Source organism: Haplochromis burtoni, unplaced genomic scaffold, assembly GCF_018398535.1.
Source record: "Haplochromis burtoni strain Fernald_Lab_line unplaced genomic scaffold, NCSU_Asbu1 Contig_28, whole genome shotgun sequence".
NCBI classification, from domain to species: domain Eukaryota; kingdom Metazoa; phylum Chordata; class Actinopteri; order Cichliformes; family Cichlidae; genus Haplochromis; species Haplochromis burtoni.
Genome location: NW_024582389.1, coordinates 2,728,270 through 2,745,622, shown reverse-complemented (window position 1 = coordinate 2,745,622; position 17,353 = coordinate 2,728,270). Strand labels below are relative to the sequence as shown.

Genomic DNA, 17,353 nt, shown 5'->3' with positions numbered 1-17,353 from the left:
GGTGGGGGGTTGCTGCAGATCCAAACATCCTAAATTAGCTGCTTATAAAAAAAAAAAAAAAGAAGACAGTTTTTCCAATGTGATCATTTTAATAACTCTTACTCCAGTATTTTGTTAGGAGTGTTTTGCTGCGTTTCATTATATTGTTGTGTCAGCTGACTAATGATGACACTTAAAAGTACAGTTTGTTTATCTAAATATCTAAATATTTTGGGAGAATATTCAGGCTGAGCTCAATAATGAACTCAAGCCAGTTAATGTTAGCTGTGTGGTTCCCAGCCTGTCTGCTCCCCCCCCCTCCCCCTCTCATCTGGAAAGTCTTTGATAGATTCTTTCAGAGAATAGAAATTTGCTTTTAGGAAGAAAATCTGTAGGGTAGCCCAGCAGTACTTGATGGAGCAGTCAGTTTTTAGTGCAGAGTATGTGGCACAAAAAGGAGTGGCGCCTCAGGCTCCAGTGTTTCAGACAGTACCTTCTGTGCTAGCTGTCTGCCTGACGCTCCATATTTGTACACTCACCAAACAGCCCCAAGCAGTGCTGGGTGGACGGAGGGTAAATCTAAATTAGGCTTATGCACATAGAAGCACACAGGCAACGCAGTAATATGATGTGTTTTATGTATGCTGTCAAATACTGAGCACAAATCTGTATAATCTTGTTTAAATATTCCGATTGCTTTACATGCCCACGTGGGAGTTAACATTAATTAACAACATTTTGTACAAAGAGCACAGCACACTTGTTACATTCCTCTTAGTAATGTAAGCCATGACCAGATTGGGCTACAAATCATATCTGTGTGGGCATATGCCGACAGAAAAAACAGGATGTGTTCAGTCCTTGCACTGACTTTTTCTAGAAATGGACACAAAACTGCTCTTGAAGCTGAGGTTATCTTCCATCTTCGCCTCTCAAAGTGATGCGACTGCCAGGGAACTGCACAAGAAGACCAAATTTCTCATATAAAATATAATCTGAAGTATGCACAGAGGTCTTATTGACATCAGCCACAGAGGCCTGACAGTTTTTTTGTCAAGCAAAAAAAGCCAATTTTCAGAAGTCACCCTGTTTCTTTTGATTTCCTCTTTTAGCAACTAAAAGCACAGGATGCTAAATGAATATTGCAGGAGCAGAAGTCAATTGCCTGAGAGGAGGAATACAGCAGTGTAAATATTTAATCTTCCAGTCAAGGTCCTGCTATAAAGCTATCAATTAGCCCAGCACTGCATGATGTCCAGCTGCAGCGGCGTTCAAAACCCACAGTGCGTCCGGGGGTGGGTGGGGGTTCCTCCCCCGTGACAAGATGAAAGGAGTTGTGATAAATTTGGCTAAAAACTTAAATATCGCCGGATGTTAGAGTTGAAATGTCTCATTTTCAGGGGCTTGCATGTCTCTACGCTTCCAGTTCTGTTTTTTATTCCTGTCATACTCGAGCTCCGAGTGAAACATAACCATTGCAAATTATATCTTTGTAGTTTTAATATTAATGTGTGTGCTGAGTGACACACAGTTGTACTTCACTCGGCATATCACAACCCTTTGGTCATCTTTGTGTGTCACATCACATTTTTATCAATGTCTGCCAACGTACCTTCATAGCCTTTTGGTGTTTTATTCTCACATACACGCTGACATAATATACTGCCAGCAGCGTGTTTCAGAAGTGCTTTTCGTGTTTACACACACCGAACTGCACACGCACACAAAGCACAAAGAGTATTGTCCATTGTCGGTAACTGATCCTCTGTGGGCACCGCAGACCTTCTGACGCCGGCTCAGCTGTCAGCGGTTCCGGGTGCCGGTGCAACCAGGAAGCACCACAGTGCGGGAGAGGAGCAACCCAGGAGCAGCACTCAGGGTGATGCCACTGAGAAACATTGCACCACTAGTGAGTATTTATGCAATCTTTTAGACCACACACATACCCACAACGGGGTGGAAGATGAGCTCAACAGGCTGATCATGCACATGCTTGCCTTGTAGTGTCAAGCAAATGCAGAAAAAACTCAGATTCTCTCCAAATACTGCGAGCCTTTCTGCTCGACTCGCATGCACTCAAAACTTTTGACTCTCCCAAACACAGCAACCAGCAGCTGTGTCGTACTGCAACAGAATACCAGATGTATGTGATTCTCAACACACACACACACACCCCACACCTGGCTCCTCACACACACACATACATTTCTCAGCAGTGCAGAAGCAACACAGTGAGCAGCCTCATTAGCAAGGCTGCTCTCTTCTAACCATTCAGAACATGACCACGCCACAGAGCAATTACATGCCCACCTGTGGCAAACGGCAGGTGCCTAAAGGTGAAGGGAGGGCCGGGAATGGATGGGGGGCAGACTAATGAGGCTGTTACCTTTTTACAAATCAAAGGTAAGCAGATTATGCAAGTAATCTGAAAAGATGTTCTCTAGCATTTACCTGGATAGGGTAAGGGAAGACTGAGATGCTAGCCAAAGGGTCTTCTGCAGCCATGAGATCAACAGAAAATGAAAAATTTAGAGATCACTTTGAGACCCTCGCTTCTTTATAAAACTACATCATTACATAATGATGCTTAATTATCTGAGATGATCAAATTTAATGACTGAAGTGGTAAAAGCTATTTAAAATGCTCTGTTGTGGCTTTTTTGTGTGCCTGTGTAGTGCACCAGTCCATCACTAGGTGGTGCTTGTCTCTCATGAGAGTTTACCTAAAGGAACCCCTACTGTGTGAGTAAACCATGCGTTCTCTGAGGGAGATGGTGCCCTCTTGAGAGTGGAGGGCATCTTTTTTTGAACGGCAAACATCTGAGAACTCAAGCTCACTGCAACTCATCAGGTTCTGTTAAAGCCAAGAGTAACAGTTTGATAGTGTGGAGGTGAAATGTGCAGATTAATGTTCACCTAAACAGCAGTTCAGGGTTAACTAATGAAGCTTTGGTAGAAGACTTTAACATCACACTCCAACACAGTCCTGTTTCCACCCCCTTTTTTTTCTTCCAATGTAGCACTGGAGAAGTGGAAACAAAAATATGTTATATTAGCCAGATTATTCACATTTTAAATAATCTCCAAATTGCTGCCTGTTGTATTGCATCACATGATATTATGCAAGTGTATTTAGTCATAAGTTGATTGCTAATAACAATTATTTGTAACATTTTAAGTAATATAATCTGTAAATAATCCAAACAAATCAGTGGCAAAGTGAAAGAAGGGTCTAATTTATTAATCTGCACAGACCTTTTTTTTCTTTGATAACAGGTGACAGCCAGCTGTATGTGCTACCTTTAGCTGCAGTCTTTATCTATGATGCTAAATGTCACAGATACTAACCAGCAATTTAAAAGCTCTTGGGAGAGTCGTTATCAGCCTCCACCAGAGACTTAATTAATTAGGCTAACTCAGGTGATTAATTGGTGACATTGGCAGCCAGTTCTCACCTGGTGCACCTCAGCAAGGCAGCTATTAGGCTAATTGAACCAGTTATGTGCCGAGATATGACAAAGCCACATAACAAAGGAATGGAACATCAGCTGGAAGAGATGCCAGAGCTGAAGAATCGTTCCTGAAATCGCACCCACTTCAGCCAGGTCATTCTGGGGTTATTACCTTTCCCCTGTTCTTCTGTGGAAGGGCAGGACACTTGAAGGTCAAAGTTATCCTCGATCATTACCTTCCGGGGATAGAGCCTATCTGGAGCTCTTTGGGCATCTGCAGCTCTATAGGGCTTTTATCTGGGCCACCACTCTCCCTCTCCTTCCATCCCTCTTTTCTGTTTGCCTGAAGCTGAGAATTGCCCATGACAGTCAGATATAACAGAGTGGTAGCGGGGATGCAATGCACTATTTGAAAGCATGGAGAAAGTTACGTGGAAGGCTTTTTGAAAGGCTAGCGGTATTTCTGATTCAGGTGTTAAAAGCAGTTTGGGTAGATAAGCCGAGTCGTTGAGAATGTAGATGGTGGGCGGGCAGCTGCTGCTACCAGCCCTCTCAGGGTTAGTAAGATGGGAGACCTTGCTGCTGTTAATGCACAAGGAAATGTGAAGGGCGATGGGGTTTCCATTAGAATCCATGGGTGGCTTTGTGATAGTTTCTCTGCTTCCCTCTCCTGGCCCTTCTTTTCTCACCCTCCCCCTTCTCCTGCCACCCCCTCCCAGGAGAAAAACCAAGGCCCATTACCTGGGCCAAAGACTGGGTTCATTCATAGTGCATCACCACCAGCATTGGGTTCATGTGGAGTGCCTTCCTTTCATTCATAATTTAGCCCCCTGTTTTCCTGATTCACCGATGACTGTTTTACAAGCTAAATCAGCAGGGTTTCTTTCTGTGACCATCACAAGACAGCTGTTGATTAATTGCTTAACTGAACTGCAGTTTTTGATTATTCTCTCCTGCTTTGTCTCAAGTGGCCGGCTACATTTTCACTTTGGCAAAGACTAAACTCGGTCTGTTTTGTTGGCACGGTTCACCAGTGCTTTTCTTTTGCTACTTATGAAGATTGTCCTATTCAACTGTTGAACCGTTTGTGGAAGACAAGAGTAATGATGCAGATGCTGCATAATGTGTCCTCCGCGTCACTCAATGGCACGCCCAAGGCAACAGCCACCCGGCTGCATTCATGGAGATGGAACACTGCTGCGCCTTGCCTCTCCCCAAGCCTGGTATCACAATAAACAGGCAGATCCTCTCTCCATTGCCAATGTCAATCCATCATAAGACCTTGATGGGGTATTTTAAAGTCACAATAAACACTCCTTTTACCTCAGGCTGAAGTAGTCACTGCATAAAAGGATGGCCTGAATTTTGGCTCAAAGGGACAGCAGGCACGCAGCTTGTGATTTGCTGTGATGGTTGCAGCGCACAAGGAAATAGGTTAATAGAAGGGCACTCTGTTTCATTTATAAACACAAAGCAGAGAATTTGGTTAACTTCATTTTCTCATCTGTGCCTTTCATATTTACATGGACCCACTAAATTAAGTTTTACCTTGAAGTCAGCGTGCCAAAGACATGTTGAATCTGCAGCTGCTGCAAAGCGTTTGTTGTCTTTGTAGCTTTTATACAGCTCTGCTCTACAGGTGCTGCATGTAACCTAACATTTCAGGTAAATGGAATACGGATGTACAATTAGCCAGTTTAGATTTCAGTCCAATCATCTCATTTAGTTTGCTCCATTTGCTAAATTTTCTTAAGTACTTTAATAAGTTCCTTTATTTGATTTGATGTTATGGTTCATAGTTGAAAAAAAGCAATAATGGCACTTGTCCTGTTTAAGAGGCTGCCGTGTTTGCCAAATGAACTTGAAAATGAAAGAGACAGTGTTTGTTGAGTCCAAAGTTTTAAATACCAGAACACAATTCTGTGGGAAGGTTTAAGCACTCGGACTAAAGTTTAGATGCTTTTGAAAATAATGCCTCAAGTAGCTTTCATTTGTCATTACCTTCATACACATGGAGGGAAAAAAAGCGGCTATTTTGTGTAAGCGTCCATGACATTCAAAACAGCACCAGTTCTCAGGTGCACACATGAACAGCTTTTGATAGTTCGCTTCAAACATGCCTAATTTCTTCTGTGGTTTTAGGCTGTCTCAGTTGTCTCTTCCCAGCGGGGGATCTGCCATTCCTTGCAGTACTTACTTTTCTTGTCGCTGAATATGGTTCTTTATCATTATCTGTATATTTGGAGTTGTTATCTTGTTGAACGAAGTTAGGACCTGTCAGTTGCCTGCCTAACGATGTCTCATGAGAAGAATTAAACACCCTAAGGACCAAAACTTGTCATAAAATAAGGTTTTGTTTTGGGGTTTTTTTGCAATTACATAATACATTCTTGTATTCAATTATCTAGATATTTCTTCATGATAGTTGTTGATCAAATATAGTAAATTGCACATTTCAGTTTACATTACATGTGCTGCAAACCCTTGTAAACGCCATCTGGTACAGACCAGAGGTGATGAATCATCCTGTTGTGTGGATTTAATATTTCCTCAGCTTCTCAAGGGTCCAAATGAGAACATGCTGGTGGCCAGCAGCAGAAAACAAAGCACCTTGCCTAAAGCTGAGGTGATGATGTTATTATTAGTTATTAGAACTGGACACCGATTCTCCTCAAGTCACTTCTTGGCTACCAAGCAGAAGCAATCTTGAGCTGCACACTCTGACACCCCGTGGCAGTCACTAATAAAATCCGTGCAAAGCCCCGAGCATAAGCTGCCATTTTGTGGGCACAGATGCCTCTTGGATCATTGTGGCACCAAGCGTGAAATGAATGTAAAATTATCTGTGATGCCTCTTGCTTCAATTTATTGTTTTGGGGTGCAGATGAGCTGACATCAGTGTCAGCTTATCTGCACTAGTTAATGTCTTTGAAGATTCATTCTGCGTATGTGGATCTTTCCACTCCCAACGTATCTCCGTGCATTGCTGTTGCCACATGCTAAGTGTGCACAATTTACAGCGTTGTGTGATGAGGCTCTTCATAGGCTTTTAATGTCTGTTTTTTATTTCTGTGCCATGCAGATAACCATATATATTATTTTAAACCGCTTACATTTCTGTCTGAAAGAAATGAGCCTGGAGAGTTGCACTAGAATGATTGAGCATCAGTGCTCAGTGTCTCTGTGCATGCCCAATGACGACAAGCTGTGTTGCCTAAGGACGCTAGGAAAGGGGAGAGAGAGTGAGGGAAAGGGGGAAGTAAATGAGTGAGTGAGGGCGGGAGGCTTCTGAATGCTAGACAGAAAGTATTATAATGCTGACAATTCCCTATTATGATATATGGTTAATGCCTTTTCAGAGGCTGTGCTTAGTGTTGTACAGACAGATTAGGGCAAGGGTGAGTATGAAAATACTGCCAGTGCGTAGGTGTCCATTTTGCACAGTGTTGTTTTTATTATTTTTGTTGTTCTTTGTGGAGCTCGGTTGAGCCTAAAAGCTTTCATACAGTGTATTAACAGCGACATTTCTGCTGATGGACTGCTTTATCAAATGACTAAACCTCAAATGACACTCCTTTTGTTTTCTTTCTAGGAACATCTTCCGTCATTCCTGAGCTTCTGTTGGTAATAGACAGGTTTGAATTTTCACAAAGGACTGGCTTGCCTGCCATTCCAATTAAAGTGGATCTAGAGCTGTGCTTTCTGTGATAAAGGGGTTCTCCTTTTTTACTCTGCCTCTCTCCAACATTAGAGAGCAGCCCGGCATTCCAGCATTTAGTCTGTACTACAGACAGAAAATTATACAAGGCCTCCTGGGCTTTTACTCTCATTGTTTTTACCATAGTGCAGTCGATTAGTCAGTTTCAGTAAACATCAGAAGCTAGTAAACGGCAAGCAGCCTAATGGGGTGCATTCCCTCTCTCTGCCCGGTCCTGATAAGTTGTAATTGACTGGAACAATTGCACAAACATGATGCATTAGTGCTTGATTAGTTGAAATGACATATGGATTTGTTGATGAGGCCTAAATTGTCTTTTGAACTTCATGCAATACTCAAACTCTGTTTTATAGGATGTGAACTGTTATCCGTGTTCCTATTAACATCCTGCTTTTTTCATAACGTTTGGCTTGGTTGGGACAGCACGCTAACAACCTTTTTCTACAATTCTTATTGAGTATTTTGTTCAAACACGCTTTACAAATTTTCACTCGAGTGGATTTAATCCTTTGGCTTCAGCGGTTATTGGTAATGATACCGACACCTTTCCCCCCCCGCCTACAATAGAGAAGCTAATCTCTTTGGTGAAGATTAACTTTCCTTCATATAAACTCACATATCCATGCTCACATCTCTGGGGACTCCTTAAAAGCAGAGTCACATTAGACCATCATAAGAAGAGAAATGTGTGGTGACAAGGTTTTTAATTACATCAGTTTAGTCCTACAATCACGTCTAGGCTAATCACCACATCTCCATTAAACCCGGAGATCAGATGCACTTTTCTCTCTCCATATACGTCACTTTTTCAGCAAAAAAGAGAAGGAAATAACGATTTTTAATAATCACTAGTCGCATTTTAATGTTCATACTTTTATAGAAATCAGGAATTTTACCCATGTTTTGACTTATAAGCAGTCCATGTGGGCCCATAGTTTGTTTTTGTTTTTTTAGGCATGCTTGTTTCCAAGTATGTCCTCTACAGTTAAAGCACCTGATCCAGAATGGTTGTAGTTTTGTATATCAAAATCAAAAAATCAAAGATCAAAAAAGCTATAGTAAAGAAAATGGATTAGACCTTTCCATCCAAATTCGATCGACTTTTTTACAGCGAGTTGACCATTGTATGTTTCACATGAAATGTCAATTACTCTGGGCAAGTATGCTCTACCAAAAATAGTGCTTTGTTGTGTATCTGACGGACGAAAGCTAAACCAGTTCCACACCACTCAAGACATACATACCGGTATTACCGTGAACGGTATGATATGGCCCAGCCCTACTTTCACTTATTTCATTCATCACTGCATTTTGTCTTTGTTAGGGACAAGGGAGTGTAAATTGCTATATTCACAGACCTTGAGCTATTTCCATTTTGAAGTCAGGTCTTTAAGTATTTGGTCAGTGACACAATTTTCATAACTTCTCTACAGTACCTCCCTCACCACCACCACCAGGAGACTTGAAAATGAAGCAATCAAAATGTGATTGAAGTGTCATTTTGGAGCTTTAACTCCGTTCAAGGAAATTTAGCCAAGGTATCTACAATTAAATGCAGTGTTTTTCTTGATAGACTTTTGAGGGGAGGCAATCAGCCTCTTCCCATATTTTCTGCGTGTTTTCTAGTGATCAGGGAGATGGAAAAAAACAAAACAATAGTGAATAAAAGTCATTAAAAGAAAAAGGTAAAATATTTTTTAAATATGAATGATAAATTGTTATCCCGTTGCCTGGCAGCCACCTGGTAACAGGTTAAAATGACCTGTTTTTTTGCCTTTATGCACCTAAAACACCATCGAAAGCATCCCGTTGTAATGACAGTAACGTCTCTTTTTATTTTCACAAAAGCTGAATTAGAAATGATATAATAGCCACATGTTACCTAGCAACCTAGCAATGGCAAAAATGACCAATTTTTGTATTTCTGCGTCTTATTACACCTTATAAGAGCGTCATATCATTTTTATTTCACAGCCAACGGCACGAACAGACCAAATAATGCTGTAGCAATATGTGGCAGGAATCTGCAGTCACATGTCATATTTTATATTAAGATGATTACCGGGATTCAGATGGTCTAAGTTTAATAAATGGCTGTTGAATTGTGAAAGGAAAACTGCATACAGAAAGGTGTCTGTGTGGAGGAAAAGAATCTCAGTGTAAACATCGGTTAATTTAATATTCCTTTCTGCCAAGTCTTATTATCATACAGCTGTGACAACCAGAATCCTTTAACAGACTCACAGGGTATCTAATTGGTATCTAATCTAATCAATTTAGCACGTGTAAGACTTTCAGCAGAGTGCAATGGCTATCCCTCACTGTGAATGTGAAATGCCTCCTGATCTTGGCTTTTGTCAGACGGACAGTAAAATGAAACTTGGCCTAGTATGTTTTGCACTAAGTGCCGCAGCAATTTCCTAATCTTGTAAACCTGCTCAACATTTCTGATTCTGATTTTGATTCTAGCTGTGGCATTATATCCCAGAGTAATCTAACCGGTAATTTCCGTGTAAGACACATGGACTGTATGACAAGTTATTTTAATTTACCTGTGAAAGTTCGCGGGGCTCCGCAGACGTGTCACCCTTTTAATATGTAGCAAAACAACGTGCATGCCAAGTGAAACTGTAGAAGTGTTTACAGACGATAAATAGATTAAAACTTAAATTCTACATTATGTTTCTGGCACCCACCTCCTGCTCTAACACAGATCTCTAGAGATTATTGTGTTCCCGTTTTCTTCACGGTGTTTTATTTTACACTATAGCTGGCTGTTGAACATTACTGCCCTTGTCAAAAGACTTCTGCCAGGTGCATGATCATACTTTCTCCACTCCAAGAGGAGTGCTGTTACTTGCAAATCAGTCAAAATGAGTCAACCGGTGCAGATCTCTCCACCCCCTCCCACTCCTGACTTACAACATGTGTGTATGCATGTTATTGCTGCAGGCGACAGACCTTTTTCCCCAAAAGGCTTTCATGGCCTGCTTTGTATGTGCATGTGTGCGTAGGCTGACATCTTCAATAGTTCTTGGAGCTGCTGGTGCGTGAGGGCATATCTGTCTTCTGTGAAGAGGGCACCACAGGCACTGTTATCCCACTGGCCATTTACTGAGCAGCAGAGAGGAGAAGGACAGGAAAAGATTGATGCTCTGACTGAATTATTTTCTCAGTTCTTCTTTCTTTGGCTGAATTTACTCTTTGTAATACTACTAATATGCAGTAGCATTACTGGGTGGCAACTCTGACACAAAAGAAGCTATTTGTTGCACGTTACATTTTATTTATTAAGGCTGCTCGAATATAGCAAAAATCATGACCCCAATTTTGGTGACTAGCATGTTATTAATGAAATGATTTTTCTTCCATTTATACTTCATGTAGTTATTGAACTTAAAGCATGCCTTTTTACTGGAGGGTTCCCTAATCTTTAAACATAATAGAAATGAAAAACAAATTGAAGAATGGAGGAGAGTGTGGCAACACAGGGAATTTAAGGCTCAGACTAACAGGTGGCCAACTGGTGGTCTGCCTCCTACGTGGTAAGTTTACAGGTACAAGCAGGGGTGAAGAGAGCCCCAGGCAACGGTGGACCTGGTTGTCTCGTGAGACCTGTATAGTAGTCACGGGAAGAGCAACAGAGAAGCGCAGCTAAAATCCAGCTGTCCCAACAGAAAGCAGACTGAGCGAGAAACCTACAGACAAAGGAAGCTGCAGGCAATTGTTAATAATCCTTCCTCGGGTTCACTTATGGAAACCCTGTGAGTTTATCTTTCGCTATAGAGCTTATTGACCGAAGGCTGTCTTTTTTTATTTTTTATTTTATTTTTTGAGGCATCTATGCTGCAAATGAACAAAGAGTGAGTGATCCAGAGATTTCAGGGAGGGGCAAAAGGAAGGAAAAGGTGTGTGTGTGGGTGGGGGGGTCTTTGGTTTACAATATGAGAACAATCAAGAGTGTAGCTGTGAAAGTGAATACAAAAAGTAAATTAAAATTTGCTGTATCATATGGCCTCCATTTTATTAGGTTGAAATATGTATGTTTCTTTCTGGCATTGTGCTAAAGCAGGGTGTTGGTGAATAATCTTACCCATTAAAGTGAGTGCTTTTAGTTTACAGTGATGCTTTCTGGCATTGCAGATGGAGGTGCTCTTTGTGTGAGCGCGTGTGTTTGTGTGTTCTCTATTGTGACTTCATAAAATCAGTGTGCTGCACTTAGAAGAAAATTAACCCCTGGTTAACCCCTTTCACCATCACTGAACTTGCCAGGATACTCCCTCAGGTCATTGCTCCAGCCAACACAATAGCAAGAAAGGAAGCTTTCAACCTTTTTATTGTGTATTGGTTGTGTAAATGGTAGAAATTATTTGCCAGTGTAGCTTTAATTGTGCTAAACAGAAGCGGTTTCCTACTGGCAGAGCCAGGCTACCTGCATATCCCTGCGTCTTCGTGCTAAGCTGCACGCACTGTTGCTTTGTTTAAAGTTCAGAAAAGTGGCATAAAGAGACTTTTGGCAATAAAACTGTTTTATTTTTTAACCAAGAGTAGTGGCACAGCCTGAGGTGGAGGTGTGGTGGGTGAATGTGTGAAATGGGAAGGTAGCGACACAGCAATAGAGGGAAGTGACTGATCTCCTTAATTTCAAGAAGCAAGGAGCGGATCATTTATTGATCCGGACATTTCATTAAGTGTCAGTGCAAAGTGTCACATCAGTTGATAAACTAACAGCCGGCTTCCTTTCATGACTTGGAGACCCCGAGGCCGTGCGTCCCACGATGAACTTTCTCTTTTGTCTCCTCCAGCGTTTTATTTGTCATCTCGTGTTTTCTCTTCACTCATTCGTCTGCATATTCTCCTGTCTCCTACTTGAAGCATATATGGTACATGCTGCTGCTGCTGCTACGTGCTGTTGCATCATAGCTTGCAACCTGAAAAATAAGTAAAAATTTTGTGTTTTTCTTTATTTAAAACAGTTGTGATTAAAGTGTTTTTGTATATGATTTCATACATGAAGTCCTGCTGTTGGAATGTATATGTAAAAGTGGAAGCACAGCTAAAGGAAATCAAAGAGTCTGTCTCAGACTGGCGTCAGTCAGTGTTTGTACGAAGCTGAGCTTAAATGGCCTTGAGGCGTTTGAGAGTTATAAGTCAGTTTATCGCATGCATTCATTTGAGTGAGCAAAATTATATCCGCATTTATGAACCCATGAGGGACACACCATATAATTTTGAGTTTTTTCTCATGTCCATAAGGATCAATAATTGGTGCAAACTGCACCTGTGTGTATCACGTCTGCACCTAATATATTCTATACAGAGCATTTTTCATTTGCCATTTGCCCCACTGGTATTGCTGATTCAAATGAGTGAAGGCATCATATTAAAAACCTTTTTACTTATACATCCTCGTGATTTGCATTTGAAACAACCCTTTAAACAGGAGCTTCTCTTGATGTAACTTTTTTTTTGACATTTCCTAATATGGTTTTCCCTTTTTTATGTTTGCCTCTGTAAAAACAACATTTAATTCATTAATTTGGTTTAAGTTATCAGGAAGCAATGAACTGGAGTTTGTTCTGCAGGCAGGGCAGGGGATATGCAGCTTTTGTATTGCTTTAATTACTACTCAGTTGAATGATTTAGAAATGGCTGCAATCCCCAGAGAGGGATACAGCTGGGAAAATACAGTTTTTCAAGAATAAGTGCTTGTTGCTAGAGTTTAGAACAACGTCGCCAATCCATCTGAATTACAATTATGCTTCTTTTTAGAAAAAAGGTGGTGACATTTAAGCATGTTCTAATAGTTTTAAAGGACACCTGGGGATAATTTTAAAGTAAAAATCTGTAGACTTTGAGTGGCATGGTGTTTACTGTTTACTTGGACAGCATGTGTGTAGAAAGTCTTTTAAACTTTTAAGTTTGGGTCACAGCTCTTAACTCCAAGCTCCTCCCCCTCTGTCTTGGGTGATCAGAGCTGGACTGGTCGATACTTCATTAATGTTACTCAATTGAGGCCCCAACTTCAGTCGATTCCAGTGACCTGGGTTGACAAAAAGCTGAGTTGGAAGCTGATCTGTTCCTGTCGTGGTGCTTTTTGTTTTTTTCTTTTGGACCGTCATATTTTTAATTCAGATGTGGATGCAGGTGGAAAATAAATGTGGACAAAGGAAACAGTGGGCATGTAATACCCTATACCCATGCTTGCAGCGAATTCATGGCTGCCTGCGTACTACATGTATGAAGGAAGGTGCACAGAGTCTGGAAATGAAACGGTGCATCACAAAGGTAATGTCATAAATTTCTAGCTCCTCACAAGCACACAATTATAATACCTTTTCATCCAGAGCACTGACCATAACAAATAAATATTTGTTTTATGCTGCTCAGAGTGGTAGAGTACCACATATGCTTTTGATTTCTGGAAAACACAAGTATTGATTTGTTATGGAATAACTTTTTTCGAGAGACATCCTAAGTAATAGAAGTGTGTCTTTAAATTTTGTGAGTAGCCTATACTGTATGTAAGTCATAAAGTTTACTAGTGGTGATTTGCCTTTTCTCAACTTCCCCCCTTATTCACAACGTGTCCTTATATCACCAGAGTCACACGCTCATATTCTGGTTGTTTTTGTAATCTCTTAAATCTGGAAGTCTAATATCAGTGCCTTGTCTTCATTTCTCGAGCGCTGCAGTAAATTGACCTTACATTCAATAGCTTGACTCAATTGGATTCTGCTGTGACTAACACGCACACAAATCCTATGTGGTTATTAAATAACACATGTAAACACAGAAACAAAACCATCTGTATATTCATATATTTTCTTGGGAGCTCGTTTCCCTTAGTCCCATAATTTTGTAATATATTTCCCTGCATGAATGCACCGCTGTGTTGGCCTGCTGTCCCACATGCAAATTCATAGAATAAAATTACAGAGCAAGCTTTCTCTGTAGGCAAGGAAAATTTTGCTCATTTTCGTGTAAACACACACTCCCCGCCCTTACACACACACACACACACACACACACACACACACACACACACTTAAATCGTTCACACACATTCAGCAGGAAGGAGGTAAATGGGTTAGTAAACAACAGTACATCTGTCCAGGTTGGGAGAGAAACATACCTGTGTCGAGTGGACCAGGGAAACTCCTCAGACCAGTGCTGCTCAGAAAATTAATGGACGTGAAATTTATCTACAATTTCGACAGGGCCTCAAATTGTTTATGAAATGTACGTCTAATTAAAAAGGCAGCAATGCTTACAGTGGTGATGACACTTACAAATTAATCATTAATTAAGTATGTAGAGTGTTAAAAGCTGTATCTCATATTTTTTTAAAAAGAGAGACACAGTGAATTCTGCAAATATATAAAGTGCAGACATTAGCAGTCTCTTGGCTATTTTTCTGAACTAACGACCTAATGACAAAAAGGATTTTATGGATCAAACCAGAGAACCATTTTTATATGCACTGTCTGCCACAGTTTAGTTTTATGTCTGTGTTCAACTGATGTTATTCTGTGAAGTGCTCATCACTTCATGGTGCTTAATTATGGTATGTGTCATGATTGTAGCTTTTAAACTCAGTAATTGTAGCAGCTTCATTGTCCTTTACATCACTGAGCGTAATAACTCATGTCTGGGATATATTCGATCAGCAGTGAAAAGTTTAAGCTTTACAGTGTAATTCTTCTTCTTTTCTTCTTTGGCATTGTTGTATTGAGGAAGTGAGATCATTTTTTTGGCCATTTGTAAATGCACAGTGTTTGTCAGCTGATGTGTGAAGGGGTCACAGTGAGAGAACATTGCAGTACGATGTAGAGCAGCATTTCTGCTTCTTAAAGGATATTGGGAAGAATTGTCATATGTATTGTGTGTCTGAGTTTATGCCTTTTAAAATAGGTTTTACACTTAGGGAGAAGATGAGAAAAGACTTCAGTTATCCTTCCTCACCAAAGTAAAGAAACTAATTTATAAACTATGAATGTGATGGATAAAACTGAAGTAAAATAAGATCAGTCTTTCTTTCTTTTCAGCTTAGCAGCTTATAAAGACTTGAAAGTTACTCGTCCCTAACAAAGTAGGCATCAAGCACAGAAATCCCTATCCTTTTACTTTTTAATTAATTAGCGTTGTATGTTAGTTTTTCAGATGTTAAACAAGTAATACAGCCAATGTCTAAAATGAACAGTGGACTGTGGTTTTGTGGCGCATCCTGTAAACTGGCGCCCAGTGAAAATAACCCGGTGTTTACTGTTGCCCACTGTTAAGCATTAGCAACAAAGATAAAATATATTATTCTCATAAAATGTTGAACATTTAATTTAAGAAACTTTCCTTTCTTAAAACTTTAACATTAATCAGCCCAATGGGTTTTGGATTATGTAGGCCAAGAACTGATTAAGAATTAATAGTAGTTGAATGGATTGATTACCTTGATTTTGTTTCACTAGCTTAAAGGTATTCAGTAAGTATGACTTAGCACTGATAATGTGGCATTGAATCCATATTCCTAGTATATGCAGCCTTTCTGAGGTGGATACACTTTATGGGCTAGTGTATCACGAGAGAATAAAACTAATGAATAGTATATGTACACCACATTTCATAATGCTAATGGTATGTGGTTCTTCAGAGAGACTATAAACTGTATGATCTGGACAATAATGACAAGGCTTTGGGGTATTTACTGGGTCTATTGTGCTAATGTTACTAGTAACATTTACTGGATGAGTTTACTCACTTTTAAAGTGAGTGAATTGAGCAAGGTACTCGATCAGACGTAAATCGGACACATTCACATTTATAGCCTTTATATAAAAAGACAGGCCACAGAGACAGCAGCCCATTGCTTTGTGAAGTCTCTTTCTGATTTTTTTTTTCCCCCCCCCCAACTCTAATAGGACCCATTATTTATAAGATGAGCATTGTGTACATAATATGAGACCTAAAACTAGCAATTGAAAGGTTTTTCTTGGGAACCCGAGGCACCGATCCCCGGTGGCCATTACGAAGAATGCTGCTTTAAAGTACCTCAGCATTGGTTTACTTTTCAGATCCTAAAGCTATGTCCATACATTATAAGGTTTATAATTCAGATGACATCTGATTAATGGAAAGGAAGTCTGAAATGGGTTTGGATGTGACTTAAGAGTGGTGATCCAATTACAGTGTATCAGAAACATTGATTCACAGTTTTTCCCAAAGGCATTGCCAGAGTATGCTGCTGATTTTTTTTTTTTTTCATTGGTGTCACTGAACTGATTTATTTATTTAATACTTGCTTGCATGGCAGCTTGGATAGCAGTCTCCTGGGGCTTCTGCTTTCAAAATGTGTGTGTGTCTGTGTGTGTGGACCCGTACATGCACCGTGGATGGGTTAGACACTTTTAATTATTACAAAGTGCTCTGGTTCTCTTTCCCTTCGTCTTCCCGTCTCCCCGCCCCCATCAGCATATCTCCCCTCTGTGGTTGGCTCTTCATGCTCTAACGATTTTCATGCATTATTTAAGAGCTCACAATGACGAGTCATCTGCTGCCATTCCGACTCACCTTCTCTTCTCTCAGTAGGATGCTTCATATCTTGAATGGTGATAGCTGACCTCAGTAAGACCTCTTGTACTGAACTTTTATTTGTTTGTTTTGGTTTATGTGACAGTAGACAGACACTGTGGGATGTATGCACCCAGGGAAATGAAGGGTCAGCAGAAAATTAGCCACTTAATATGAAGCTGCTGTGTTTTAAAAAACACAAAACAAAACAAAAACAAAAATGCACGCACCAAGGTAAAAGTTTAGGTAAGAAAGCAATATTTTCTCAGCAGAAATTGAAAAGAGCGATGCTGTGACTAATCGCTGGACTTGGCAAGGTGATGGTGCTACGTTATTACCAGCAACCTAATTCTGAAAAGTTGGGCAGCTGCGTAAAAATGAAAATAAAAACAGAATGCAGTGATTTGTAAATCTCACATACCCATGTTTTATTCGCAACAGAACATAGAAAACATGTTTTGAACTGACAATATATACCTTTAAGAAAACATTAGGTCATTTATGGCAGCAACACATCATAAAAACATCGAGACTTGGCCATGTTTACCACTGTACAGCAACCCCTCTTCTTTTAACAGACTGTAAACATCTGGGAACTGGAAAAATTAAGATATAAGATTTTAGCTGCTCAACAGTCCTG

The 17,353-nt window shown here is 40.3% G+C and overlaps 1 protein-coding gene across 1 annotated transcript in view; it reads left to right on the top strand.

Annotated features, from left to right (window-relative positions):
* Nucleotides 1–17,353, top strand: part of atad2b (ATPase family AAA domain containing 2B) — a 66,410-nt gene that overhangs the window by 22,078 nt on the left and 26,979 nt on the right. The window contains exon 24 of the mRNA XM_005917725.3: nt 1,760–1,888. Within this exon, the coding sequence (XP_005917787.1) occupies nt 1,760–1,888 (129 nt within the window). The remainder of the gene's footprint in view (nt 1–1,759; nt 1,889–17,353) is intronic.